Source organism: Myodes glareolus, chromosome 19, assembly GCF_982192425.1.
Source record: "Myodes glareolus chromosome 19, mMyoGla1.1, whole genome shotgun sequence".
Taxonomy (NCBI): domain Eukaryota; kingdom Metazoa; phylum Chordata; class Mammalia; order Rodentia; family Cricetidae; genus Myodes; species Myodes glareolus.
Genome location: NC_142044.1, coordinates 34,185,452 through 34,212,564, shown reverse-complemented (window position 1 = coordinate 34,212,564; position 27,113 = coordinate 34,185,452). Strand labels below are relative to the sequence as shown.

General features: G+C 45.5%; 1 protein-coding gene across 1 annotated transcript in view; it reads left to right on the top strand.

The window, feature by feature from the left end:
- Positions 1 to 27,113, top strand: part of Col22a1 (collagen type XXII alpha 1 chain) — a 245,719-nt gene that overhangs the window by 118,608 nt on the left and 99,998 nt on the right. The window contains exons 23-35 of the mRNA XM_087898834.1: positions 1,109 to 1,162; positions 10,190 to 10,243; positions 10,885 to 10,938; positions 11,859 to 11,912; positions 13,484 to 13,537; positions 16,520 to 16,564; positions 17,146 to 17,208; positions 17,657 to 17,710; positions 19,845 to 19,886; positions 23,462 to 23,494; positions 25,454 to 25,507; positions 25,785 to 25,838; positions 26,598 to 26,651. Coding sequence (XP_087754960.1) covers positions 1,109 to 1,162; positions 10,190 to 10,243; positions 10,885 to 10,938; positions 11,859 to 11,912; positions 13,484 to 13,537; positions 16,520 to 16,564; positions 17,146 to 17,208; positions 17,657 to 17,710; positions 19,845 to 19,886; positions 23,462 to 23,494; positions 25,454 to 25,507; positions 25,785 to 25,838; positions 26,598 to 26,651 — 669 coding nt within the window. The remainder of the gene's footprint in view (positions 1 to 1,108; positions 1,163 to 10,189; positions 10,244 to 10,884; positions 10,939 to 11,858; positions 11,913 to 13,483; positions 13,538 to 16,519; positions 16,565 to 17,145; positions 17,209 to 17,656; positions 17,711 to 19,844; positions 19,887 to 23,461; positions 23,495 to 25,453; positions 25,508 to 25,784; positions 25,839 to 26,597; positions 26,652 to 27,113) is intronic.

The window sequence follows — 27,113 nt, the reverse complement described above, 5'->3', positions numbered from 1 at the left end:
CTTTCAGGCTGGGCCTCTGAACATCTTCACAGGGTCCTCTTGATGAACAGATTAAATTGGAACATGCAGGTAGGGAAACTAGGCAGAGTTTCCTCCTAAACCTGTCATGAGAAATGTGAATTTTACTGATTTTTTTCCCCTTTCTAACTAGTCCCTTCATTTAATCAGGCAACATTCCAGGACCAAGGGAGTAATGCTGAGAAGACTACTTTGGGACACTCGGGTCATTAAGGTCATTGTGTAAATTAAATGCAACAATACACTTTCCAGCTGGTTTGATGATGGGGTCTAATGAAGGTGGTTGCCCCTGTGATCTCATCAGAGAGTCAGTGCACCCACTGCATGGATTGGATTCTTGCCACAGAAGGATGCAAGCAGACTCAGTGGCCTTCTCCATTGGTGGGGGACGTCTGTACGGATGGAGGAGCACACACTATGTGACTGCACAGGGAGGGGGCAGGGGCACTCAGCACGTCCTCCTGTAGGATGCAGCTCGGGGAAGTTACTGTTAGTCATCCAGGCTCATGAAGACAGTAGGTACCACACAGTAGTTCTGAAGAGTGGGGTGTGGGGGAGAGGAGGGACAGAAGAGAGAGGAAGAGAGAGAGTGAATCACACTTGTTCAGACAATTTCTCTAGAGAGACTGAGAATCATTAGGCAGGTTAGGAAAGGAACTCAGGGGTTGTGAAGTCATGGAGTTGAGTATGCAGGGAGGTGAGGAGGATCTGGGAGGAGTTGGAGGAGGGGAGAATGTGATCAGAAAATATTTTATGAAAAATATTTTCGAATATATTATGTTAGTATATATATCAACAACAAACTATATACACCAAAAGCAATACTCTTGTTTGATCTGCCTTGGGAAATGTGGGAGGTGTACTATCTTTAATGTCACTTGCAGAGCTAAAAACCATTTGACCTCCTGAATCCCTAAGCATGTACCCCCTTTGCTGACACCACACTTAACCTCTGTTTAATGGGCCTGCTTAATAACCCATTAAACAAGAAGCTTGAGTCATCGAGACAGGATTTCCCTGGGAGACACTGTTCCCTGGGCTTTGTGGGATGATATTTCACTGTTAACTCTGGCTTCTCTTCTGTCCTCAGGGGAAGAAAGGGGAAGTGGGTCCACCAGGAACCCCTGGAGCACTGGGGCCACAGGTAAGGACTGCCTGTCAACTCCCCCATTGCAATGCTGTTTTCTCTGACTCAGTGACTTGGTATCAGTTCATAGCTTGCAGCCAGCATCTTTGTAGTCACCATCGGAGAATTCAAAGGAATGATCACCAGTTACATCAATTTTCCTGAAAAAAAGCAAACAAATGAAAAACTCCAAACAACAAAATTCATAAAAAGTAAGCTAGACTTTTCTTTCTCAACTGGAACCCTGATCACATGTGTATGTGTGCATATGCACATACAGGGATACACACATGCACATACATACACATATATGACATTAATGTAGTAGAGCCACTTGGGAAGAGGAAAGGGACTAGAATGAGCCGAGTAGAAGAAGGAAAGGAAAATGGGGGTAAATCTATATAGAGATTTGATATATATAACATGAAATAGTTGAACAAAAATTAGACCATGAAGTCTGTGTGTAGCAAATATACATTAATAAAATAAAAAACGTTATAAAATGCAAATATATAAGTAGAAAGCTAAATGGGATGGTCACTTGTAATGGGTCTTCCTCTGTCCCACCAGCTCCCAAATAATGACATGGAGATTTCTAACTAATTATAAAAACTTGGCCTATAGCTTAGACTTGTCCTACTAGCTCTTATTTCTTAAATTAACTCATTTATATTAATCTGTTTTCTGCCATGTGGCTTGTGGTTGTTACTTTTCCTGTCCATTTTGCTTGTTCTGTGTATCCTGGTACCTTCACATGCCTTGAGCCTTGATTCTTCCTCTTCCTCTCTCTTTCTGCCTGGAAGGCCCACCCATACCTCCTGCATACCTATTGGCCATTCATGTTTTTATTACAATCATAGCAATACATCTTCTCATGATGTATCCTACAACATTTCCCCCTTTTTGTCTAAGTGAAAAGGAAAGGTTTTTTACTCTAATACAGTAAAATTATATATAAGAGCAATTACTAGATAAGAAAAATATATCTAGTGTTCAGTCCATTTGCATCTGGCATATTCTGAGAAATCACTTCATTATCTATACTATCTTGGTGAGTCCAAAGTTTTGTATCTGATTGACTTTCTATCAAAACCATAATTATATTCAATTTTGAATCCATCAGAGACTCGTGAAGGCTATAATGTTACCTGGATAAACAGGAAGTGCAAAGCAAATAATTTCCAAAACAAGAGAAATGACAAAAATAACTGACTGCCTGGACCGTCACTCAAGGTTTCTCTGCAATGTTAGGACATTCATTTGTGGCCTACGGGCCTAGAATATCTGACAGACTTTTCTATGAAGCAGGAAGTTTGAAGGATTGTCCTACCCTGTCTTGGTAAAATTCAGTAGTTTTGTGTGTGTGTGTGTGTGTGTGTGTGTGTGTGTGTGTGTCTCCTGCTGGTCTAATTTGGACATCAGCAGTCGTGGCAAGGATAGTTTCTTGGCCAGCTTCTAACTTAGCCAAAAAGAAAACAAACCCCATTTGGAGGTTCTTTGATGTCCGTTATCCTTCTTTTTTTCTTTTTTCTTTTGTTTTTTGTTGTTGTTGTTTGTTTTTTTTTTGTTTTTTTTTTGTTGTTTTTTGTTTTTGTAAATTGGTGCTTCCAGGAGCAGATTTGTCCCACTGTCATGAAAGGCCTTACGTTTTTAAAATATCTTAAATGCCATATTCTGAAGTGTTTGAAGACCATCTGTCTATCAAAAATGTATCTTTTTGGACTTGAAAGCATACCTAACAAGGCCTCAAATTTGATTGTTAGAGGAACACTAACCTATATTTCTTAATTATCCTAAATAGTGTGTAACAATAGCTTTCAAGGAGTAGGAGTAGAAATTTCCATTGAATTGTTAAATGAACTGTGTACGCACAACACCTTAAACAAGAATAGATGCATATACACAGTATAATAAGAATAACCTTAAATTTGTATCGATATATAAAAATCCATGCCAGTGTAAAACATTTAAGACTAGTAGTTGCATTTTTAGTTTAAAAGTAGATCCAATAATCGCCCTTTTATCCTATCCTTCCTATCTTCCCTGTTTTCATTTCAGAAAGAGGACCTTGAACCTAACCTCCTTTGCTTAGCTTCCTCCCTCACCGTGACCAATAACGACTTATAACCAACCCCACTAAATGATGACAAACATCTATAATCCGTTGAATGACCAAAAACCACCCACCCCACCTTTTAGAAATGTGGGTATCGTGTACTTAAAATTATTTCCTGCTGTTTGGGGGTGGCAGCCTCTCTAGAAGATCCTGAGAGCCTGGAGATAATGGTCAAGTCCTGGGAGAGCTGACTGTATCGTTTCCTGTCTCTGTGGAATGAGAAAGTGTCGGGCTTAACTGAAGTCTTGGCTGGAGTAGTACACGAGTGTGGACCATCTTGGATGGCAGCTTTGAAGTACTTTCTTTGCACTAAATGTTTACAAGTTTCCTATATATTGTAAACTATGTATAATGGTACAGATTACCACATAAGTGGATAAAATTGTATAATCATGTTGGCTCAGACAACCCAGATAACAACTACTTCATTCATAAGTTCATGTCACTGGTATATTTTTAAAAATGATTTAATTTATGTGTGTGTATGTACGTGTGTGTGTGTGTGTGTGTGTGTGTGTGTGTGCCCATGTAGGCCAGAAGAGGGTGTCAGACCCTTTGGAACTGGAGTTATAGGTGATTGTGGGTATTGGAATCCAGACTCAGGTCCTCTGGGTGAGCAGCACGCCCTCTTAACTTTAGAGCTGTCTCTCAGCCCTGTATTACACGTTTAAATGTGCAAGTTTTTACAGCTTTCTTGTTAGTTCTTATTTACAAATATTTGAGTTTTTGTTAAACCTAAAAGTGGAGTCTGTCTTTTCATTCCTTAATTGAGAACAGGTGTTGAGCTTTTTCAATGTTAATCTTAAAATTTCAACTAATGGTAGAGTTTTGCTTTCTAATCAGACAATCGTCAGCCACAAATCTTAGTAAGAGCTTGAAACTTACCCACTGAGGTAGGGCTGCACACCAGTACACGAGCTCCCTGTGTACCACCCACAGCGACGTTGCATTCTGGATTTTATTATCCTACAGCCTCACAGGTGCTTTTAGGAAATGGGACCATTCAACATTGCCAGTGTTGAAAGGCACACGTAAGCCCAAGTTCATTGGCACTGACTGCCTAGGAAGTTGCTCATGAATTTAGGAGGTTGGTAGCTTGCTGTCTGTGGAAAAATCACACGCTTCGATTCTTGTTCCTTTCTGATAGCATCTGGGGTATGAACTGCTTAGCTTTGCCACAATTTCCAGTTTTGTGGCGGCTTTCCAGAAAAGAACAGGCCCTCAGAGTCAAGCACAGCCACTCATGCAGAAATCTTCTCGCCTAAGGAAAACAGAAGTCTTTGTGGGACACATCCGCGTGTTTGTGCAGAGGTGACAATGCCTGGGACTGTGTGTGGAATGGAAACCCTCGGATGGGAGAAGACACAGCCATAGCACAGGGCTGGTTTGAGAGCTGGGAGGACTCATAAGACTCTTCAGGAATTTCCTGAGATGGGCAGTGATCATAGTTACACCTCGGGGGAAACACAGATTCTGCTCTCAAAAGTGTCCCAGCTGCACATGGAATTAACTTGATTGCTGTATTAATTCATGCAGGCAATTTTCATGCGTCTTCAAATTCTGTCTTATTTCCTAAGTATACCACAGTTGGAACTACTGTTATAGAAGTAATTATTTGCTATTTCTTCATTAATAATTAGATTAATTGGCTATTTATATATCATTATATCTACTAATTACATCAGATAGCTGTTTAGTCACTGTATAGGGATTAAATGTTGCTTCATTAATAATTAGTGAACTGATTAGTTAATTAATTATGGAAAATAATTGCTTTGTTTTCATTAGTGTTAATGCAAACAGGCATGCTGTTTGTCAACATTTATATCTACTGGCTAATGTGTTGCTTGTTAATAGATTAATTTGGCTAGATATTTTCATTAGTGTTTAAAAGAAAATTCAGGAACACACACTCACACACAAGTTCGCAGATCGTGATGTACAACCTTATGCTGTATTTTTGGAGATAAAAGTTCTGAAGGTGAAGTCCGTGGAGGTTGCATGAGGCCATCTAGAGTTTTATCTAGGGCATCCAAAGCCCTCGACCTCTTATGTTTTTGTTTTGCAGTGATGTGGAACTGTGCATATCAGGCAGGTGCTAAACCTCTAAGCTCTATCCTCAACTTCAAGCCTTAAATTTTCACATCAGTTCCAGCCTGCTCGTCTCTTGGCCCCGAGATGAGTTTCTTGACCTACAGCATCCGTGGAAGCTGCAGACACGGAAGGTTGTCTTCCATCTCAGTCTCCCTCTTCCATTAGCCGCATTTCTTTCTCAAGACACCGTCATGTATAACAAAGGGAAAAGACGGTGGAGCATCCTGGTTTCTAAAGGTGTTGCTTTTGAGAATGGAAAGTAGGCTTCCTTAGCCTCTGAAAATCCACATACCAGTTAGCTATCTGTGGGAAAAATGAACAACAGGAGGCTGAATAGAAGGAGGAGCCAGAGGCAAGACAGCTGTTCCTACAAATCCATGGTCACCTGTAAAGCATCACCACCCTCAGAAGACAGCGAAGGCCAGCTGAGCAGGTCCCCAGGGCAGGCTGAATGCTGCTTTGTATTGCCTCCTAGCCCCAAACTAGACTTGCAAGATGCTATGTGAATTGGAATGGATGCTGGAGGCTGTGTGATGCTTCCTGGGAACAGCTCCCAAGCTCTCTAACAGCTGTTTCCAGCTGCATTCAGCCTCTTTCTTCCTCTCCATGGCAGTTGCAGTGGGTGCATTTCATTCACAAGGATGCCCCTAGTTGTTCTGCGCTTACAGCCCTAAACCTTTGCGAAGTCCCTACTGTGTGCACAGCAGAGAACCATGTGCTGAAGGTTTGGCTCAGAGAGCCCCAAGATGTATTTACACTCTAGATTCTTCTTCTGTCGCAGAATGGGGATGGAAGAAGGGCACGAGCCTGGTGTGTTTAGCAGGACTTGGCTAGGCCAGACTGGAGTATCAGGGTTGGGAGGTGTGTTGGACCATGGCGCTCTCTCTTCCAACACCAGTTCTGTGGGCTCCCATTTGATTGAACTCCCCTTCTCTTTTCCTCCTTTGCAGCTTGGGTTGGAAAGCTCTGCCTCACTTGATCAGTGTGGGAGCTCAAAGGAGGTAGAGCAGGTGCATAAAATCTGGACGGTGTGAATGCCAAATGGAGTGCTCCTCTCGGGCCGCTCTTGGTTTCTGCCTTCCTTCCTGTGTCTCCCATGCATGATATGACTCCTCTCCATTGTTAGGCATACAGCAACAAGGATAGGGCTAGAGTAGAGGTGGTTATAGATGGAGTTGGTGATATGGTGGAAGGATCCTGTCCTAGAGATATCAGGACCACTTGGCATCACACCAGCCCCTGACCTTAGGCACCTGATCCTAACCTGCTGCCGGGAATCTAAAGAGGGAGCTCTTGTCCCTTTGTGCGTGACCTCCAGTTCAGGTGACTCTGACTCAGCTGGACCCCGCAGGAGGCATGTAGCTCTCTTCCACCTGAAGAAGGTAGCTGTATGACCTCTGGCAAAGTCCTCAAACCCTCTGAGCCTATTTTCTTCATTGCCAAACACTAAAGGTTTCATTTTCACCAGATAGTCTCCAAAGATCATGAACTGTAGAATTCCGTGAGCCAGAGCATCACCAACAGAAACAGGGCAAGGATGTTTGCGGAAAGCCGTGTGTGTGTGTGTGTGTGTGTGTGTGTGTGTGTGTGTGTGTGAAGGAGGTCAGAGAAGTAATGGGCTGTCCAGGAGGCCCAATTTCTAAGAAAAGTGTTTTTTAAGACACAAAACATTTCAGCGCCATCTGCGTGGCCCGGTATGTAAGGAGGAAGAAAGGGAAATGTACCCATGGTCTGTCTGGGAACATCCTGTTAAACTCCATTGTTGGGTGCTGTAAGGCCGGCGGGATCCTCTGGAGTGACGGTGGGTGGCCTGGCTTGTGCTTTCATGGCATAGTGTGTCTGGTGATTCCTGCAGGTCCCTGAATGTGCAGAGAGGTGAACAGGGCTGATCCAAGCAGTACATAGTGCAGTGCTGTGGACTGGGTGATGGGGTGAGACGAACAGCCACCCTTGATGCCTTCTCTCCCCAGCCCTTGTCCTACCAGGAGGACAGGTTGGTACTTACCCAGGGCATTTCCTGACCATTGCCTCCCCAGTTGCTCCGACTTAGCACAGACATCTCGGTCAGGACAGATGCTGCCCCCAAACCTCTCCAGGTCTAAATGAGCTACTGAGAAATAGAACTCCTGCTGCTACTCAAAGCCCTGTTTGGGTAAATGCTCTTGTGTATGATGGTTTGACTCCCACAAGCCACCCAGAGGCTGTAAATGGAACTGTTCATGATGGCAACAAATGTGCCATTCTTTGGTTTTTATCGCCCTCCAGTGGTCATCTTGTGTTATTGTTCTCTGAATGTAATTGGCCCCTTGAAGTATTCTTTCAGATGACCTATGGCATTTTCTGAATGCCTGCTTCCTATCACGGCCTGGGTTAGCTTCTCTGTAAGATGCAAAGCAAACACAAATGTTTGATGCTTGAGGATCTGAAGGTAAGATTAGAAGTTACCCTGGCCTTGATCACAAAAAGGCCCCAGGCAACGGGAGCCATCTCAGAAGAGAGGGCCATTTGAAGAGGAGTACTCTGGGCCTCCAGAGAGGGGCTTGTCCAGAGGGAGCACGGGACGTAGTGGCTTGTCTTGCTCAGAGAAGTTGTGTGGGGTAGGGGAAGGCTGTAAACACTTCTGGAAGAATACAGAACGCCAGGCCAACAAAACAAGAATGTTCTGCCACCAAAACCAAGAACAAGAGCCCCGCAGAGTCCTCATCTGCCATGTGTCTGAATGCTCCTCAGATGAGCGGTCACTTGGCAAGACGGTCATGAACCTAAACTTGCTCAGAATGATCTCCACCCTCTGCCAGGGCCCCATCATTGCGTAGTGACAACTAGCCCATGACTGGTGACACAGCATCTGTCACATGTCTCTGTTCTTCATGTCCTCCATATGCCATCTGAAAATCTGAAAACACACATGGTTGACATAGGTCTTTTTTTAGACTACCTGGTTACTCCTAAGTTAAAACCACAGCGCTTCACACTGGTGTGTCAAGACCTGCTATGGGAACACCCTGTTCTCTCTTGGAGCTTTTGGCTAGTGTATAAAGCCAATTCTGCTGGCCTTTATTCACTGGATCCCTACCTGCTGATGTGTGTCTAGCCTCTTGGTCATTTCTTCTTCCCAGGGCTCAAGTGCCTGCTCTGAGCCCCTTGCCTCAGTCTTCCAGGTTCATAGGTTACCTCCCACTCAGTGTTCACAGGTTCCCCCCACCATGATCATGGACACATAAGCTCTGGCTTTTGTCAGATAATACTTACTGTAATCCTTGCCTTTCCAGGACCCCAAAGCGTCAGCATGGGTAATGGATAATTGAAATTGCACACGGCTACAGATGTATACACCCCCATACAGTACACAGCTCCAGATGCATACGCCCCAATACAGTACACAGCTCTAGATGCATACACTACACCCCTATACAGTGTACAGCTCTAGATGTATACACCCCTCTATGGTACATAGCTCTATTTAGATGCATATATCCCAATACAGTACACAGCTCTAGATGCATACACCCCTATTCAGTACACAGCTCTAGATGCATGCACCCAGATACAGTACACAGCTCTAGATGCACACACCCCTATTCAGTACACAGTTCTAGATGCATGCACCCAGATACAGTACACAGCTCTAGATGCATACACCCCTATACAGTGCACAGCTCTAGATGCATACACCCCTATATAGTGCACAGCTCTATATGCATACACCCAGATGCAGTACACAGCTCTAGATGCATACACCCCTATACAGTGCACAGCTCTAGATGCATACACCCCTATATAGTGCACAGCTCTATATGCATACACCCAGATGCAGTACACAGCTCTAGATGCATACACCCCTATATAGTGCACAGCTCCAGATGCATATACCCCTATACAGCACACAGCTCTAGATGCATACACCCCTATATAGTGCACAGCTCTAGATGCATGCACCCAGATACAGTACACAGCTCTAGATGCATGCACCCCTATACAATATACACTGTACACAGACAATGCACATCCCTACTCCTGGTCAGACTGGTTCCCATGGGGTAGAGGTGTGCAGGGAAGAGGTCTCAGCGAACCAAGGAAATCAGCAGGTTATGGCTGGAGACCCACAGTCTGCTCTGCGATGCTAACGCTGGCATCGACCCTGGGCTATGATTGGTGATTTAAGAGGACTCTGGGAGAATCATGCATGTGCATGCATGTACATATGTGTATGATCTCCTTAAATGTTCAAATAATGTAGGTTGCTCCTAGTTTGGTTTCTTGTTGCTGCGCTAAAACACTGGCCACAAATAGCGGGTGGGGAAAGGCTTTATCTGACTCGTGTTATAGTCCATCATTGAGGGAAGCCAGTGAGGCAGAATCTCAAGGCAGAGATAGAATCTGAAACCATGGAGCTGCTCACTGACTTGTATTTCTCTGACTTATTTTACTCTGGCTTGCTCCCCTGTCTTTCATGTAAAGCCCAGACCCACCTGCCCAGGGGTGACTTTGCTCACAGTGGGCTACCCCTCCCCCCACATCAATCAGCAATCAAGATGATGCCTCCAGTCTGATGGAGGGAGTTCTTCCCTTGAGGTTCCCTCCTCCCAGATGACCACCATTTGGGCTAAATTGCCCCAAACTAGCCAGCATACAAATTGGACATTTATTAGTAATCTGCAAATTTTGCTTCACATTTTTTTCCCTTTCTCACTTCTTTTTCCTTCTGCTTGAAATCCAGCGAGGCTGATGAGGCCGAAGACCTCCCACACTGCCACCCTTTTCTCTCTCCAGCACCAGTTTATCCCAGGTTGTTTCTCTGGGTTCTTTTCTAACTATTCCCTCTCTCTATACAGGGCCCGCCTGGAGCACCTGGTGTTCAAGGGCCCCCTGGCCCTGGAGGCCCTCCGGTAAGCCAGGCTTGACTTGCTCTCCAAGAGGACGTTGGATAGCATTCTCAAGGGCAGAGAAGTCCCTTTCTCTGTCCAAGTCCAGGGTAAAGCCTCCAGAGACAGGAAGGTTCAGGAAGCAGATGCCTCTAAGCTGCTACACTCCCAGGCTCTTGGATCCAGTGATTATAAATGGCATACAGCCCGCATAACACCTTGGTGCCTTCCTGTGACATGGCATAGGGGGTGTGTCATGACCTGAATGTGTCATTCAGGTGTATCTAACTGATTGTGGGCTAGCCTCAGAATACAGGATACCTAGGGCAGTATTTGTTAACATTCTTACCCCTTGTCCTTTGAGGGTCAGTTGGGAAACTGTCCCCAGACCAGGTCCTGGGCAAGGTAGAGCCAGCCATGGGCAGAGGGTGGTGAGTCCTGACAAGTAATTGGCCGTGGGTGTACATGACAGTGAACTCCGCTGCAGAGCAGACAAGCTGTAAGGTCACTCATCAGTTGCAATAGGGGATAATTCTACCTTTTACAGTGGCTGTCAGGGAATATGGTAGACACGCTGAGGTACTCTTCTTCGGGCCTGAAGTGGCCTGATTCTGTGCCAGGGATGGCATCAGGGCAAGACTCTAATCTCAGATTTTCCTTTTCAGGGTTTACCTGGAGAACTGGGCTTCCCTGGAAAGCCCGGGCCCCCTGGTCACATGGTGAGTGAGTTCTTTCCGCTTATTTCAACTGGGCAAAGGTGTCTTACATTTGTTTATACTGCAGAGTATTGCTTTAACTAACTGTGTAAAGGTGTTCATGATGCATTTGTTTAATTACGTAATTATGTGTTATTTATGTAACTAATGTGATTATGTTATTAATGATGTAAATACGTGTTTTACTTTGCCTGCCTAAAGCACCCAATTGGTCTAATAAAAAAGCTGAATAGTTAAGCAGGAAAAGACTATGTGGGGCTGTCTGGCAGAGAGAATAAATAGGAGGAGAAATCTAGGCCTGAGAGGATTGAGAGGAGAGAATGAGAGAAGGAGGAGAGAAGGAGGCAGATGCCCGAGGCCAAAAGTCAGGTAACTGCCAGACAGACAGATGCAAAGACAGCAGGAAAGTAAGACATACAGAAAGAAAGTAGGAAAAGGTAAAAAGCCATGAGGCAAAAGACAGGTAAACAGGTTAAGTTAAAAAGAACTAGTCAGAAAGAAGAGAAGAGCTAGCCAGAAAAAGCGCCTAAGCTAGGTCAAGCATGCAAAATTCTCTTTGTCATGATTTGGAAGCTGGTTGGTTGTCTTGAAAAGAAAAAAGCCTGCCACAACACACTGTGGATGATACTGTATTGTCTCGGGGATCTCTTGGATTAGGAATAGAGTCCTGCCCTTCACTCTCGTTCATCTGCATGAGTTAGGGCATGGACCAGAGGGCGATAATTGTGTAGCCCTGGAAAAATGTATGGAAAGCCTGGCTGGCAGAGAATGGTGCTTCTTGAGCAAGGAGACAGCTGGAGAGTGGGTAAGGTTATGTACCCCAGTCTAGCTGCTGAGACACCTCCCGGTTTTAAGCAACTCCACACAAGTCTTCCCTAAACATGCCCGGGTTTTCATTTTATTTCTTTCTTCTCTCGGTTTAGGGGCCACCTGGAAAGGATGGGCTGGATGGACCACCAGGCCTGCCTGGCTCCAAGGTGGGTACTCACAGGGTGGCATTAGATAGAGGATCAAAAAGCAAAGAGCAGAGGAGATGCCTGGTGGTTGAGCTCAGAGACAAGATGCTCCCCCGGGCTTTGGAGCAAGACTTAATTGAAATGGTTGGGTTTGCAAGGGCAGATATAACAGGGAGAACCAGGAAGGCTCTGAAAGTATTAAAATCAATCTGAAGAGAAATTAGTCATGGGGGATTTTTTAAGAGTTTTTAAGAGTTTTAAGAGAGTTAAAGGTCAAGAGAGTCTCCAGTGGGGTCTCCAGTCATTAAAATGGGCTTTTGAAGGGAAGCATCAAAGATGAGATTCTGGGAGCTAGGAATCAAGTCTACGCTTTAAATGCTTCAAGTGAATAAATAAGCAATGGATAATCTTTAATTTTTTAAAGGAATTTCAAATTTGTGCGAATGAGTATTCGGTCTGCATGTGTGCCATGCGTGTGCAGTGCCTTTGAGGTCAGAGGAGTGTGTTGGCCCCTGGTGTCCTGGAACTGGAACTGTGGGCTGACTCCTGGGCTCTGGGAACCTACCCAAGTCCTCTGCAGGAGCAACAACCTCTCCAGCCCTAACAGCAGAGAGTTTGAACAAGTAAACTTTATTCTTAAAGTGCAAGTGTGTATCTGGTCAGGTGTGTCTGTCCACAACCCTTTGAAAGGCAGCTGTAGAAAAAAACTTAGTGTTTCATTGGAATTCATTGGTATAGACTCAGATTTTTTTCCATAACTAGATGTAGAGTAAGTGTGCTTATAGACACATTTACAGTCATTTTATTTGCTTATCTCTGTTGGACAGAGTGAGGGGTTTCTGAAGGTTGTTTTTATTCCGGTGTGCTGTGGACTTTGACTAGGATCAACCTTCCCCTCTCCCTTCTCCTTGTTACTCCCATCCTTTCCTTCAGCCTTTTGTTTTCTTACATCCTGCATCCACACCCATGATTCCATGTGTCTAGAAAACCTAGGGACCACCAATGAGAGAAAACAAATTTTTTTCTCTCTTATCAGACCCATTTCATTTAATATGGTGTTCTGAAGTTACATCTATTTTTCAGCAAATGTTATGATTTTCATTCTTCTTCATGGTTGAATAAAATCAACACACACATATACATGTTTTTTCATGTTCTTGTTTCTATTCGTCTGCTGACAAGCACCTGGGCTTGTCACAATTATTCCGTAATTTGGCTATTGTGAATGATACAGTATCTCTGCGGTATGTTGACTTAGAATCCCTGGGAAGTCACCATTTATGGCCATTTGTGTAAATATTATTCACTCCTCTCCCTGGCTAACCAAGCACTTCATAGTCTCAAATCAAAAGGTATTGTCATGCTTTCTCTAGCCTAAATCTCTCAGAAGGGAAAGAATGCCATTTGTACTCAGAGCTAGGGAGTATGGGATATAGGAGCTGTCCTGAACTTAGAAAGCCACAAAGAATGGGGGTTCAGAACCACCTCTCTGTAGGTGGCCCTGTTCCAGACCCATCCACAGCCAGCAGTGAATAGGTGTGTTCAACTGTGCTCGGTCTCTTTTGTGTTGACTCTGCTTTGTTTTCTCACAGGGAGAACCAGGGGACCCTGGGGACCGTGGTGCACCTGGAATGCCCGGACCTCGGGTATGACTTTTCCCATTCATGTTCCATCTGTGCCTCCATTTGGGGTTGTGTGGCTGTATGAGTAACTTACCTCTTCTGGGTGTGTCACTGGAGGTCTCTAAAGAAGCACAAGGACAATTGGAAAAGAGCAAGTTAGCAGGCTTGGCAGATCCATGGGGCTCCGTTGTGATGCCCAGAGTCTGGTGACAGCAGAACCAAGGTTCACCTCCTGGGGAAAGGTGTTAGGGGATGGAGTGGTTCTGCTAGAGAGACTTGCTGCATAGGGGAGGCCTCAAGGAACCGTGCAGACCTAGGAAAAAGAAATCACAACTACTGTCTTGCTTGCCCTGCTAAGGAGTGAGCAAGGGAACAGGAGCATTTCACTTCCTCCTTCTCTTCCTCCCTATCTTTCTTCCCTCAGTTTTCCCTCCCATGGCTTCTGGTGTCTGGTCTCCTTCATAAATTCAGTGACAGAGAAGTCCAGTTGGGACAGTCTGCAAGTTTATTGCTCACTGGGCTTCCAGCAGACAGAGCAGAGTGAAACTTGGATGGGGAAGAAAGCTACTCAGTCTGTGATTGACAGGATGCTGCCATAGAAGTCAACACCCAGTGCCTTGTGCCAATAGCTTTCATTCTGTGCTTGGGTTCCTCACTATGGACTTCCCTGGTGGGCTGCAGGATCCTGCTTCCTAAAGCCCTCAGCTCAAAATCCCAGCACAGATAGGGCTCAGAAAAGTCAACATGGAAGAAGGGAGAACTAGACCCTGGTATGCGTGTACATATACTGCCAACTTTACGTTCCGAGGGGCATTTCGCCAGACAGACTGTTAGGAGAACTGCCCCTTCATCTGCTTCACAGTGTGTGTGCTGTTTAAACACAGTGCCTGGCTCTCTCCCCACTCGACAGTGTCCTCTTCCAGCCTACAGTCAGGAATAGTGCGGATCCTACATCAGGGCTTGCAGAATGGAGGGGTTTAATAATTCATCCCAGTTAGAGTACAGAATGGCCTGGACTGTCCAAGTTAGCTGGGACAGAGCCTGTCAGGTCACCTGCTTGATGGCCCATGACCAAACTGAAGTGTGCACTTCAGTGGCGTCCAAGGTTTCCAGCCACACCCAGTGGCCTATGCTTCCCCAGCTCTGCCTAGGAAGCAGTTCACACAACAGAGGAGTCCATTCCAGCTGAATCCAACTGAGAACTTGAGTGGTGAACAATTTGCACAGCTCTGTGTAGGGCAGTTTTTATGAGATGTGCTGTAAACGTGGGGGCATTGATGGGTACTGTAGGCTACAGAGTATTCCAGAGTGTGCTAACTCCTTATGTGGGATCATTTCATGGAACCAGAGCTCCAGGCTGAGATGGATGTGTGCACTAAACATGCATTTGTTTTCCACACCCCCACTACCTTCCTTCTCTCCCTTCCTCCCTGCCTTCCATATCCCCTTCCTCTTCCCACATCCTTTTCTTTCCCTTCCTCTGATAAGCAGTGCTCCTACTGGCCTTCACTGCCAGTTGATTTGGCACAGCTCCGGGAAGAATCCATATCACTAGCTGGTTCAGTCTTTCACTCTTGTGTCTACTCATCAGAAAACCACGTTTCCTAGGGATGTGTACATTAAAGCATTTATTAAATAGTGTGGCAGACACTAAACACAGATTTCCTTTGAGGTAACTGGTGATTTTTAAGACATTCGGTTAGGAACTAACCTGCCATGCACCCAGTCTTACAAGGACCTGGTGACAGAGCAGCTGATAGCTGTGAAATGGGACCCTTCTGATCCCATCTCTCATGTCAGCCTGCCTGCACACTGCTAGTGGGAGAAACGTCTTAATTCTTGGGTGTGCTATGACAAACTACTTCAGGTAAGGTGACTTAAAAACAACAGAAACTTGTTGCTCACAGTTCTGGAGGCTGGAAAGTTTAAGGTCCAGGTGCAGGCAGGTTTGGAGGCTGCCAGACACTTTCTGCTTTGTAGATGATCCTTATATCTCTAGATGCTACGGTGGCACCTGAGATACAGGATAAGATGGACACTTACAGGATAGCAGGATAGCAGCCCCCATGACAACTACGAGTGAGTGGGCTCACTCAAGCCTTTTTTCTTTCTATTCTTTTTTCTTTTCTTTTCTTTCTTCCTTTCTTTCTTTCTTTTCTTTCTTTCTTTTTTTTTTTTTTTTTTTTTTTTTTTTTTTTTTTTTTGTAAAAGCACTAATCCCATTCATGACGAATCTACTGAAATGGTTGATCACCTCCCAAGGGCTCCGCCCCATAGTAAGTCACTGAAGAAAGAGTTTGTTTTAATGCAAAAGTAGTTTTGGGGAGAGCATTCAGACCACAGCAGAAATGTCATGGACGAGAAAAATACTGACAAGAGACAGAAACTGGTGTGAACCTGTTCAAGGCAAGCTTTCTCCTAGAAGCCTGGTTACTTAACAGACATAGTCTCCTAGGATGCTCCCCATTGCAACACTTTAGGAGAAGGAGAAATTCAACTCTCCCCTGCTTCTGAGCACATGGGACTGCCTGATTTTATAAAAAGACTAAACAATAACCAGGAACCCTGAGTCATAGGCACACATTCTGCCCCCAGCTTCTCCTTCGTTTCTGAGCCAAGAGTTGGCTCTCAGTCTCCCTGATGTGTCCCTGAGACCTGGAGTTACCATGGATCCAAGAGTTCTAGGTATAAGCTCCTTGTTGATTGGAATTGCAAATACTTAGGTTCACGATGAGCAAACACAGAGCGCATGAACTCTGGACAGGCCAAGAGTTGTTCCTTTTTGGGAAAGCAAAAAGCAGCATGAGGGAGCATGGAAGTCCTATCTGTAAAAATAATGAGCACTTTGGCTTCATGCCTCAGGGGCGCTGGGACTTAATGTTCCTTTTGAGAGAGCCAGGACCCGTGGCTTGCAGTTACTGTGGTCGTGTGGGCCCAGCTGGGGAATGACCGCCATGTTTGAAGGTGTGCATCGATGATGATGGAGTTTTGTTATTCTGTCTACAGGGTGAAGTTGGGGAGCAGGGCCTTGCAGGTCATCCTGGCGAGAAGGTTAGTTTGCTCATATTTTTATTTACTCAGTTCATTCTTGTAATTAATGAATCAGCACCATACATTACATCTTAGGTAAACATTTTCAGGTATCAAGAGGGATACTGTCTTTTGAAAGTTCATTGCATTTATTTCATGCCTTCGTTTGTTTGCTTAATAGGTTTCAGTATGTCCTATGCATTAGTAGCTGGGTTGAGCATTAGAGCCCAACTAGGAACCGAGAGAATCTAGATGATATAAAGAACAGTTGAACAGTGTAGTGACGGAGACATGCCATCCTGAAGAGAGGGCTGGGGATGTCAGAAAAGATAGTGAAGGAAGGGCTGACATTGGGACTGAGTCCTGAAAAGATGGAGAAGTCAAATACCCAGAGAGGTAGGGTGACAGCTCCTGAGAGAGGCAATGGCCCACACAAGAAGGAGCTTGGTACCCTAAAACATATTTCCAGAATTTTCCCTTGTGCATAGCTCTCCTTTCACGTCACTAAGCATGAACTCTATGAGGGGATGCAAAGCATGCGACCCAGGACCTCTTTCACAGGGCCACCCTCCCACTGGTATCTACTGGTTTTGTTCTCATAGGGGGAAGTTGGCCTTCCCGGTGCTCCAGGCCTCCCGGGACTGCGTGGAGAGAAAGGAGACCAGGCAAGTGTGACTGCCATTTCTCACCAGGGCTATTGTGCTTGTGCTCAAGGAAAGAGCCTCTCCTGGAGTCTAAGACCTTTGGGATGAGGTGGTGATTTTGACTGGGAGAATAGAACTACTCTCGGCATTGAAGGGAGAGAAATACAAGAAGATCAGAGTCTCGAGTCCTGAAGCAAAGATGGAAGGACAGTGGCCGGGAGACACCTCTGGGAAGATTAGGGCATCCTCGAAGGAAAGGAGGGGTGGAGGTACCAAAGTCAGGAGTCAGCCTGCTTGGAGTTAGGCTTCACGGTGGCCGTCCTGCAGATGAGGCAAAGACAGTGATGAGGGGTGGGGAACAGGTGTGATGCAGTTCCCCTTGCTCGAGGTCAGAGCGCCCTTATCCAGAGAGGCAGTGGTTAATATTGTGCTGGGTTCTAATGCTTTTGAATTGTATTTTTTACTTCAGGGAGAAAAAGGTGAACTGGGCCTTCCTGGGCTGAAAGGTGCCCAAGGTGAAAAGGTAGGGGCTGCCTGTTTTCGTCCTCATCACTGATTTTTCTGGGGGGGGGGGGAGAGAGAGAGAGAGAGAGAGAGAGAGAGAGAGAGAGAGAGAGAGAGAGAGAGAGAGAGAGAGATGTTTTACAGGATGTATTTGTATTGCTGCTATGCATGTTTCTGAGTAATCCTGACACCCGGAAGCACTGTTACACTGTCTTAGGGATCTATCCACACTGAGATCCTTCCCCCCCGCCAGAAAGTTTCTGACTAGATAGTTATATTTTGATCTTCGGGGCAGTTTAGAATGTCATTTCTCCACCCAGGACCAGAGTAGGATGCTGCTCCTTTCCAGGAACTTCTGTTCAAACTTGGATTCTCAGAAATGCAATTTCTCTTAGAGACACTCCTTTCCTGAATCCAGAGGCTCGGGGAGACCATAACGCTGTAACTGTTTTGGCTGAATTGCCTGTAGAGGTCTAAAGAATCTGGGTCATCTTAGGTTCCCCTAGAGATTTGGGTAATATTAAATCTAAAATAAAATGCTAAATCAACACTGCCCCCTTCTGACTGGGCTATGCAAGTCCATGCCTCAGCCTTGCCTTCCACTGATACATTCCCACCCCAGCCCTTTTGTGCTGCAGTTCGAACCTTGGAATCGGGGAATAGTAATTCTTGCTTGTCAAGGGCAACTGAGAGCTGAAGACACAGAGACACGGGATTGGAATCCAGACCTATCTATGTCAAACTGATCTCACACCCATGGCTTTTCTGAAGTCAAGCCTCTCACTCAGGTCTCCCTCCTGCAACACGCCCTGCTGGCAACCGTTCTTCCTGTACAGCTCTGGGATGGGCAAGGAGACTTGTTGCCAAGGCATCCTGAGTCCTCTGCTTTAGACACATCTTCCCTTTGCACCTGTTTGTGTGTTTTTCCACACATCTCCCCTCCACTAGGAGGCGCTGGGTCTAGATCTCTTGACTTTGTTAATAGCAGGATGACAGGGGACATGATCAACTCGAGAGCGCTAGAACACAGGCTTGTCCTGTCAGGAAGGAGACAGAGTCACCCTGTGATTCTCGTGGCAGTGCTTCTGGAACTTCTGCACTATCTGTCCAAGTGAAAAGCTGGTTCTGAGTGTGAAACTGGGTGCTTGATTGGCTGCTCGCCTTTGCTTGTGCAACGGGACTGAGGCTTCTGTGTCTCAATGTCTTTATTTTTGAAATGGGGAGGAAATCACGTTAGCAATAATAAATCAGACATAAAGACAAACACCACATGCTACCTCTCATCTGTGGTATCTAGATTTTATAAAATGTCTATGTATATGACACATATATGATGATGTGAATGTATATGTTCCATTAAAGTGTGTAATTTGGATGAGGAAGGGCATCATCAGGAGGGTAGATGGTGCAGGATCAGAGTACATCACGTATATTTATACAGTGTCATCATGAAACCTATCATTTTGTATACATGAAAAGCTAAAAATATACCTTATGGACCTATTTTCAGAGATAAATCAAGTTCACAAACATGAGATACATAATTTAGAATGTTCTTTGTAACAGAAGAAACAAGCAAAAGGAACCCTATCTTTTTAGTGCTTATGGATATGGTAGATTTAGGTTCCAAGCTCAGCGGAGTTGGCTCCCAAACTTATGCTATGAACAATAAAAATCCTAATATATGTAGGCATATGAGAGCAGTCTGCCTCTTCTGAGAGGGTGGTACAGCTCTGGGGGTGTCTCTAAGGGGACGAGACTTCAGCGTGGCCCTTGAGCTAAAGTACATGTGCGGGAGCATTTGCGGTAACGGGTCAAACACTGGCATTGCTGGCAGCAGTAGAAGCAAATTCATTACCCTCATTATTATTCAAAATGCTGACAGGGCATATGGAGCTTCAATATCCTGTAGATATACAGGTCAGTCTAGATGCTTTAAAACACGTCTGAAATAGTTTATGAGTAGAGTGTATGTATGTATCTGTCTGTCTGTCCCCCAAGCCCTACCCCACCTAACTATAATCTACTAAAGTCTGTGTAGGGAGAGCAATTCTGTTTTCTGGAGGGGAAGGCATGCTATTATAGACATCATGGCATAAGCAGAATTGACAGAATTAAGATCGCGTTTTATTATCTTCCTTCATTTCTTCTAGGGTGAGGCTGGTCCTGCAGGCCCCCCTGGCTTACCTGGAAGTGTAAGTTACCCTTCTCTGTATTCTCAAGGCCGAAGGCAGTGGGGGATTCCCTCTACGCCCATACTCGTGCATGTGTGTACGAGCACACACCACACACACACACACACACACACACACACACACACACCGGTAATTATTAATATGCCATCATTAGTTCACCATTAACTCGGCCTACTCCTAGCGCTTCCTTATTTATTCACTTTTTTCAGCAGAAGCACAGTTACTGTTTATCAGAATATATCATATTCTTGAGAGTCCACATCCACCTGCCAGCAGGGAAACTGAGATCCGGAGCCAAGAAGTCATTTGCTCAGGGTGGAACCACAGTTTCATAAGCCAAGCCTAGGACTCCTCTCCCACCGCGTTCTCAGGGTCTGGAGACAGGCTATCTAATAACACCCTTAGCTTTGCAGTTGGTGGCCTGTTAATATATTCCAATAGATTTTTACCTGAGAGTGAGTGGAGTGTTAGATCAGGAGCAATGGTGAACGTGAGAGGCTGTGAAGGGAGGAGAGATCCCGAGATAGTATGATTCTGTATTGACAGCATTGCCCTTTTCCCTGATCCAAAAGGAGTAGTCAGAACTACGTACTTAGCATAGATGCAGCTTTTGTCTGGCATCTTTATTTTATAATAATAAATATAACATGGCCAATTTATTATCAGTTACCTTATTCCCAAGAGTTCTGCAATGGGCCTAGTTTTGGAATTATTTTGATTTCAATATTTCCTCTGCTTCTTGTGGTTCTGTTTGGGCAGTTGACAGAGACATTGCATGTGACTGTGTTTGCCAGTCCTGACAGAACTGGAGATAAATTCCCCTCTGGCTGAAGCCGGATTTTAGTCTTTTCCTTCTACCCGTGCCAGTTTCCTGGGGAAAACAAAATTCCTTGAGGGGTTCACTCAGTGTCTTTCTAGAATATACTCTCTCCTGCCACAGTGGCTACATTTATCTAAAAACTGTGTGTGCATCGTCGTGTTGCTTATGATGATGACAGAATAACCTCCATGGTTGTAACATAGTAAGTCCTGGACTTCCCATATCACAAAATCCAATTCTATACAGTACACACATAATCACTCACAGACGCATAGGCACGCATATCCTGACATACGCACACTTACACAGCCCCGCAGACATATAAACGCACACATATTACTCATGCGCACACATACCCACACTCGGCCGTCTTGCGATTTTATGGATGAACACACTAAATAGAACAAGCTAAGCAGGAAAGATCAGTTTGTGAATCATTGGTTGCTGAAGGATTGACAACAAAGGCTTCCATCCTCTACACAAATGTCAGTTTCTGGCCCTCCATTGCCTTCTAGCTCAGATGCTTTCCGGAAGCTCATGCCTCGGTCCTTCAGTTTCCTTAAAAACATGGCAGAGGCATATCTCCACGTGCCAATGGCCGGTGAAATTATCCCTTGGTGCATGGGAGCCGCTACCAATCATGTACTTAGATTTACTAGCCATATACTTCTTGCAATTAATGATGTATTTCCACGTGGGCTCTAACGTGTGAAACACAACAGTGGTTTAACTGGGAGGAGTCTGGATCTAGAGACTTGAAGGCCAAGAGTGGAAGCTATGTTTTACCTTTTGTGGTGGATCTTTGTGTTTCTTTGCTTACTTAATAAGTCCCTTGGGGTTTGGCTCTGGGCCAACCCCTGGCACGTCTCAGGCCTCACAGAGCACTTACAAGCTCCTAGAGGAAGGAAATTGAGGTGTATAAATAAGAAAAGCAGTCATGTTATCCCTATTTGTTGATGATGTATTTTACATAAAACATGCTAAAGCTTCCTCCAGAAGCTTCTAGAAATGATTGACACTCTCAGTAAAGCGGCAGAATACAAAATCAAGTTAGAAAAACCAGTAGCTTTTCCATTTATTGGTATCAAACATGCTAAGAGAGAGGTCACAGCCATGCTCCACTCACAGTGGTCTGAAATGATACCCAGGAATAAACCTGACCATGGTGATGATGAACTTCTACAGTGAAAACTTTAAACATTTGAAGAAAGAGACGGAGGAAGACACTAGAACACAAAACATCTCCTCTGCTCATGAACTCATAGAATTAATATGGTTGGATCATCTACCAATTAGCAGATTCAGTGCAATCCCATTTAAAAAATTACCATGACTGTCTTCACAGAAATAGAATAGGAATCCTAAAATTCAGATGGACACCCAGAAGGCCCCAGACAGCCGAAGAGACCCTGAGCAAAAATGAAGAATGCTGGAGGGATCACCGTTCCAATCTCCTGCTATATTACAGAGCTATAGTCATACAAACAGCATGTCACCGAGTCAGACAGGTAGATGAGTGGGACAGACAGAAGCGCCAATGGTGGGAATGCACTCTAATCACAGTTGCAAAAGAGTGCTACCTGAGAACATCCAGTACAGTTGGTGGACATATTAAGAGGACCCAACGGCCTCTTAATTATATTACTTATATAATTAATTATATGAATTATATTGGAGTACTAGAGGAGAAAGGGGCATTTATGGGGACAATCAGAGGAGTCCTGAAGACTGGGCCCAAGTTAAAAGAGGAACAGTGTTTCAGGCCCAAGGAATCGTATCTGTGAAAGCATTGAGGGTAGACAGTGCATGGACTCAGTGTTGTCTGGATGGTGGTGAAGCTGGGGAGTCACTGAAGTCATGACAGTCTCCACTGGCCTCTCCACGAGCCAGAGACTGGGCCTCCTCACTAGTCTCCTCTTTACCCTGTCCCTGGCTAGCACAGCTCAGGTTTTAATACTGGAAAAGGATGCAGTGACCTGGATTCAGTGTCCTTGGTGCCTTCTAGTTGTCTGCGTGGAGTGTTCCATTTTGGCTTTCAGGGGGTGTTTATCCCCCTCTTACTGGTGAGGGCAGAGATGCTCAAAGATCATATCCAGAGTCATAGAAGGGTTGGGACCATAGGGCTTTTAAATCACACCCCTCATTAATGTATGATCACACATGCAGGTCATTTAAACAAAGCTGGCTCTGTTGGGCAAATTCAATGAAAATAAAAGACACGGGCAAAGCTGGACACACATAGAATCCTACTACCTGGTGGGTAAACACGGGAGGCTCAGGAGTCCAAGGTCATTCTTGGCTATTTAGAAAGTTTGATGCCACCTTAGACTATGTGAGATTCTGCCTCAAGTATATAAACCCAAAAAAGATAACTTTTCTTTGGTGAAGGTAGCCACTAGTAGGCTGTCTATGCCCCAGTGGACAACTCCACACCACGTATCGATGGGTAGCACTAGTGATACTCAGTGGGCCGTTCAATTAAGAGGACATGGAACTGGGAGGGGGGAGTGGGAAACGGATATGATCAAGGTTGATCAAGGTACATGGCATACATGTATACAGTTTTCGAGAACTATATAAAAAAATACTGACAACTCTTCTCCCCCTCCCACCCAGAAAAGACAAATATAAAAAAGGCACTTCAAGGCTGTGCTCTTTGACTTGATAAATCTCTGAGAGGCAGCAAGGTTTTGACAAATGAAATGGAAGACTCCTTTGGTTCTGAGCATTCTAACGTGTGTGGTTTCCTTTCCAGCCATCGGTGTTCACACCACACCCTAGGATGCCAGTAAGTAGCCATGGGCCCTGGATGCAGCCTGTTGCCCCAGCTCATCTGGTGATGCTGCGGGGCATGGGCGAGGGGTGGCCTTGGCAGTTCTGTGGATTTGATTCTCAGTCCTTCATGCTGGTTAGGCAGCATCAGGATTTCTAGAACTTCCCGGCAAGAATAGGGATAAATTACTACAAGAAACTGGTTCTGATGGCAGGCAGACCTTCTCGGGACATAATTCGGTGGTCAAGAGCATAGACCATACTCTCTTTGTCTAGAGTCCTTTTTTGCTGTGGCCAGAACTGCCAGTAGCTTTGAGGCTAGAAATAACGGAGCTGCCAGAATATTCTATGCCAATGTTGGCCATGAAGAGACCAGCGATGGGAATACTTCAAACCCTTAGTCCCCTGAAGTTGGTTACTCCATAGAGATAATTTCCAGAATATTCCATTCAGACTGCTTGCAGGGTAGAGTTTCAGTGTCTTCCTGCAGACACTGAGACATTTAACAGAAGGATGAAAATCAGCTCCATAGCCTGCAGACTGAAGGCTCTTTTTCTCCTCCTTCTATGAAGATTTCTGTAAAAGTATTTTCAGAATCTCTTTATGCTGCTAGCAGCATGGAGACCAGGAAATGTTATATTTGGCACCACCACTAGCAGCAGCAGGAACAGCTGCCCACCCCTCCTCGTTTCAAGACAGGGTCTCACCCTGTAACCTTGATTAATCTGTAACTCATTGTGTAGAACAGGGTGGCTTTAAGTGCTGAGATCTTCCTGCCTTTGCCTCCTGAGTGCTTGGATGAAAGGCCACCATGCCTGGTTCCTCTCCTCTTTTTGTGGATCTTCTCTCATTGTGATACGAACTGTGTTTCACAACACACGACAGCTAAGTGGGAAGACCCGTGGTCCACCAATGCTGTCTCCATTTCTCCAATAAGTCGATGCGACTTCAAAGACACAGATCTTGCATATAATAGAAAGACACGTGGCAGGGAGACACTGAGTCCGATGGTGAAGTCATGGAAGGATGAGAAAGGACATTAAGCTTGAACATGAGACAGGAAAGAAGTGCGGGGGTGGGGGCATCTCCATGCTGCCTGGATTTCAGGAGTTGTCAGATGTCTGTCAGCCATAGCAGGTGCCTTTTGTGATGTGTTTGAAGGCTAATCTCCTCCCATACACAGGCAGGGCACCCGTCTCACCACCTCCTCTCCTGCACACCTCTACCATCTATTAATTGAATACCTGATTCCGAACCTTCCCATTTCCCCCAAACTGGCCACATCCTTTTATTAAGCATCTTTAGAGTCAGGTGTCTCTTCCCCGGAGTCTGCTAAGGTTTCAACTCTACACTTGATGGTCTGACCCTCTGACACAGAAGAACCATCCATGGGTACAATTCAGAGCGAGGTCTTTCAAAGCCAATCTCTTTCTTGGAGAGAGATATGCTGGGCAGGTTCAGTTCTTGACAGACAGAAAAAGTGAGGACACCTTTGCCTCAAAATGCAGAAGAAATATTTTTCTTTAGATGTCATTTCCTTACTTTGAGCCAAAGAGTGGCTACTAACTTCATTAAAAGTACACATTCTAAAGGAAGGACACCTACTGAGACTCAAAAGTGGGAGACAGCCAGCACACTCAGCCCTGTTCTCCTTACTTGCTCTTCCAGTGGAATAGTCTAGAAATTGTCTCTACGGAGCAACTATAAACTAGCTTTCATCCCAGGGCACAGATTGGGGCTCTGTTGCCCCGAAGAAGAGACTCTTGTTCTTAGAACTGAGCAGAGAGTCAGGATCTCTGAACAATGGGAAAGAGAGAGGCTCCCGGTCAAAGACCCAACCAACAGGAAGAGCTTTGGATGTGGTCACCATGGAGGGAGTTCTTGTGTTGATGCTGCAGGGTGGAGCCAGTGTGCTGGAAGCACTGAGGGGGAGGTCATAATCAAGTCACCTGTACCATGTGCTTCTAACCAACAGGGAGAGCAAGGGCCAAAAGGAGAAAAGGGTGACCCTGGTAACCCTGGCACCACGGTGAGTAGCTACACCCCCAGATACTGCTTACCATTCCCCAAGTTACCTGAAGACCAGAAATTCAGGCCTGGCTGGCTCTAGGTCTGCACCCCATGGGCCATTCTACACCCTGCAGGAATTAGTAAACTGAGTATATCCTGTTTTAGTCCTCGGGACTTTGATATTCTGGCTTTTTTAGACCTCAAATGACAACCATTGCATGGCTCCCCACAAAGCCCCATCTGCCCAGGACAAGGGTACTGAGCTAGTTCACGAGCACAGTTTTCTCTTATTGCAGGGACCACAGGGCCGACCCGGAGAACTGGGCCCTCGGGGACCTGCTGGACCTCCGGTAAGAGAGTCCTTTCTCCATCTGTTAGTTCCTGGGCCATGCTGCCCTTGGTCATGTGTCCCTTCCTGCCTTACCCACCAGCCCTCTTACTAGACGTTTTGGGAATTCTTATGAGGGTGGGTATTTTGGAGACATGTTTGTGCTAATCCCCAGGATTAAGGGTCTCAACACCTTACAGAGTTGTTCCCCAAACCTACAACCTGGACCAGGCTCTGGGATGCTGGTTGTCCCTGTCCTTCTACTAAAGGGCTGCTGTGGCTGAGGGAAGCTCCCTTAGACTCAGTATTCCTAAGAGAGGTTGCCCGGAAGCAAGATTCCTCTCAGTGTCCAGTGTATTTTTCAGATGCAGGGAAATGGCTTGTCCCCCCCAGCCATTGACAGGCAGGTGGGTTTAGAAAATGCCTAGTACATATTAACAACTTTCTTTTTTTTTTTTTTGGTATGGTTTGGGCTGAGAGGCTATTTCCTGACAATTGTTCAGTTATTTGGGGGAGGGGAAAAGGGACCCTATATGGTTTTGAACTCCCGAGGTCAGGGCTGTCTAACTCTGTGTACTTCATTTACATAATGGGTCACTGGTGGTAAATAGATGTCTCTAGGGGCAGCGTTGGAGATGAGCTGGGCCAGCGAATGGTGACTTTGCCGCACTTGATAGAACCCGTTTTCTGTTCTTTGTTCTGATGAGTCACTTTTGAGCAGCAGGCTAGCACTACCTGCGATGCGGCCTCTGATCCACCTTCTTTTATCTCCCCTGCGCAGGGAGCCAAGGGCCATGATGGTGCACATGGGGCACCTGGAGCAGCTGGAAGCCCTGTGAGTCCTTCTGTCTTGCCTTACTCCTGGGGACTTAAGAAGGGGCCCCAGATGAGCGTCTTTTCTCTGGCTCACTGTTCTGGACCGACTCGGATGTGACGAAGGAAGAAAATCCCACACTGGTGGGGCAGTCCAGACATGGGAGGAGGGCATTTGAACCTGAAGCCAAATGGGAGCTGTTCTGGTCTGGTCTACACACAGTGTTCTTATCAGGCTTGGACATTGTCCCATGTCCAACCCTGAGACAGATTCCCTCCTATACATACATGGATGGTACAAAGGCACAGTCCCAGTGCAAGCCCGTGCTGTACCTACATGCCCACGAGTGAAAAAATTCTTCAGTGCACATAGAGGACACTCAAAGGACCTTCAGTACACAAAGAGGACCACTCCCAGATGTTTGTCATTCTGAGAATTGTGCCACATAGATACACTCTAAAGCTAAAGTCCAAGTTACACACA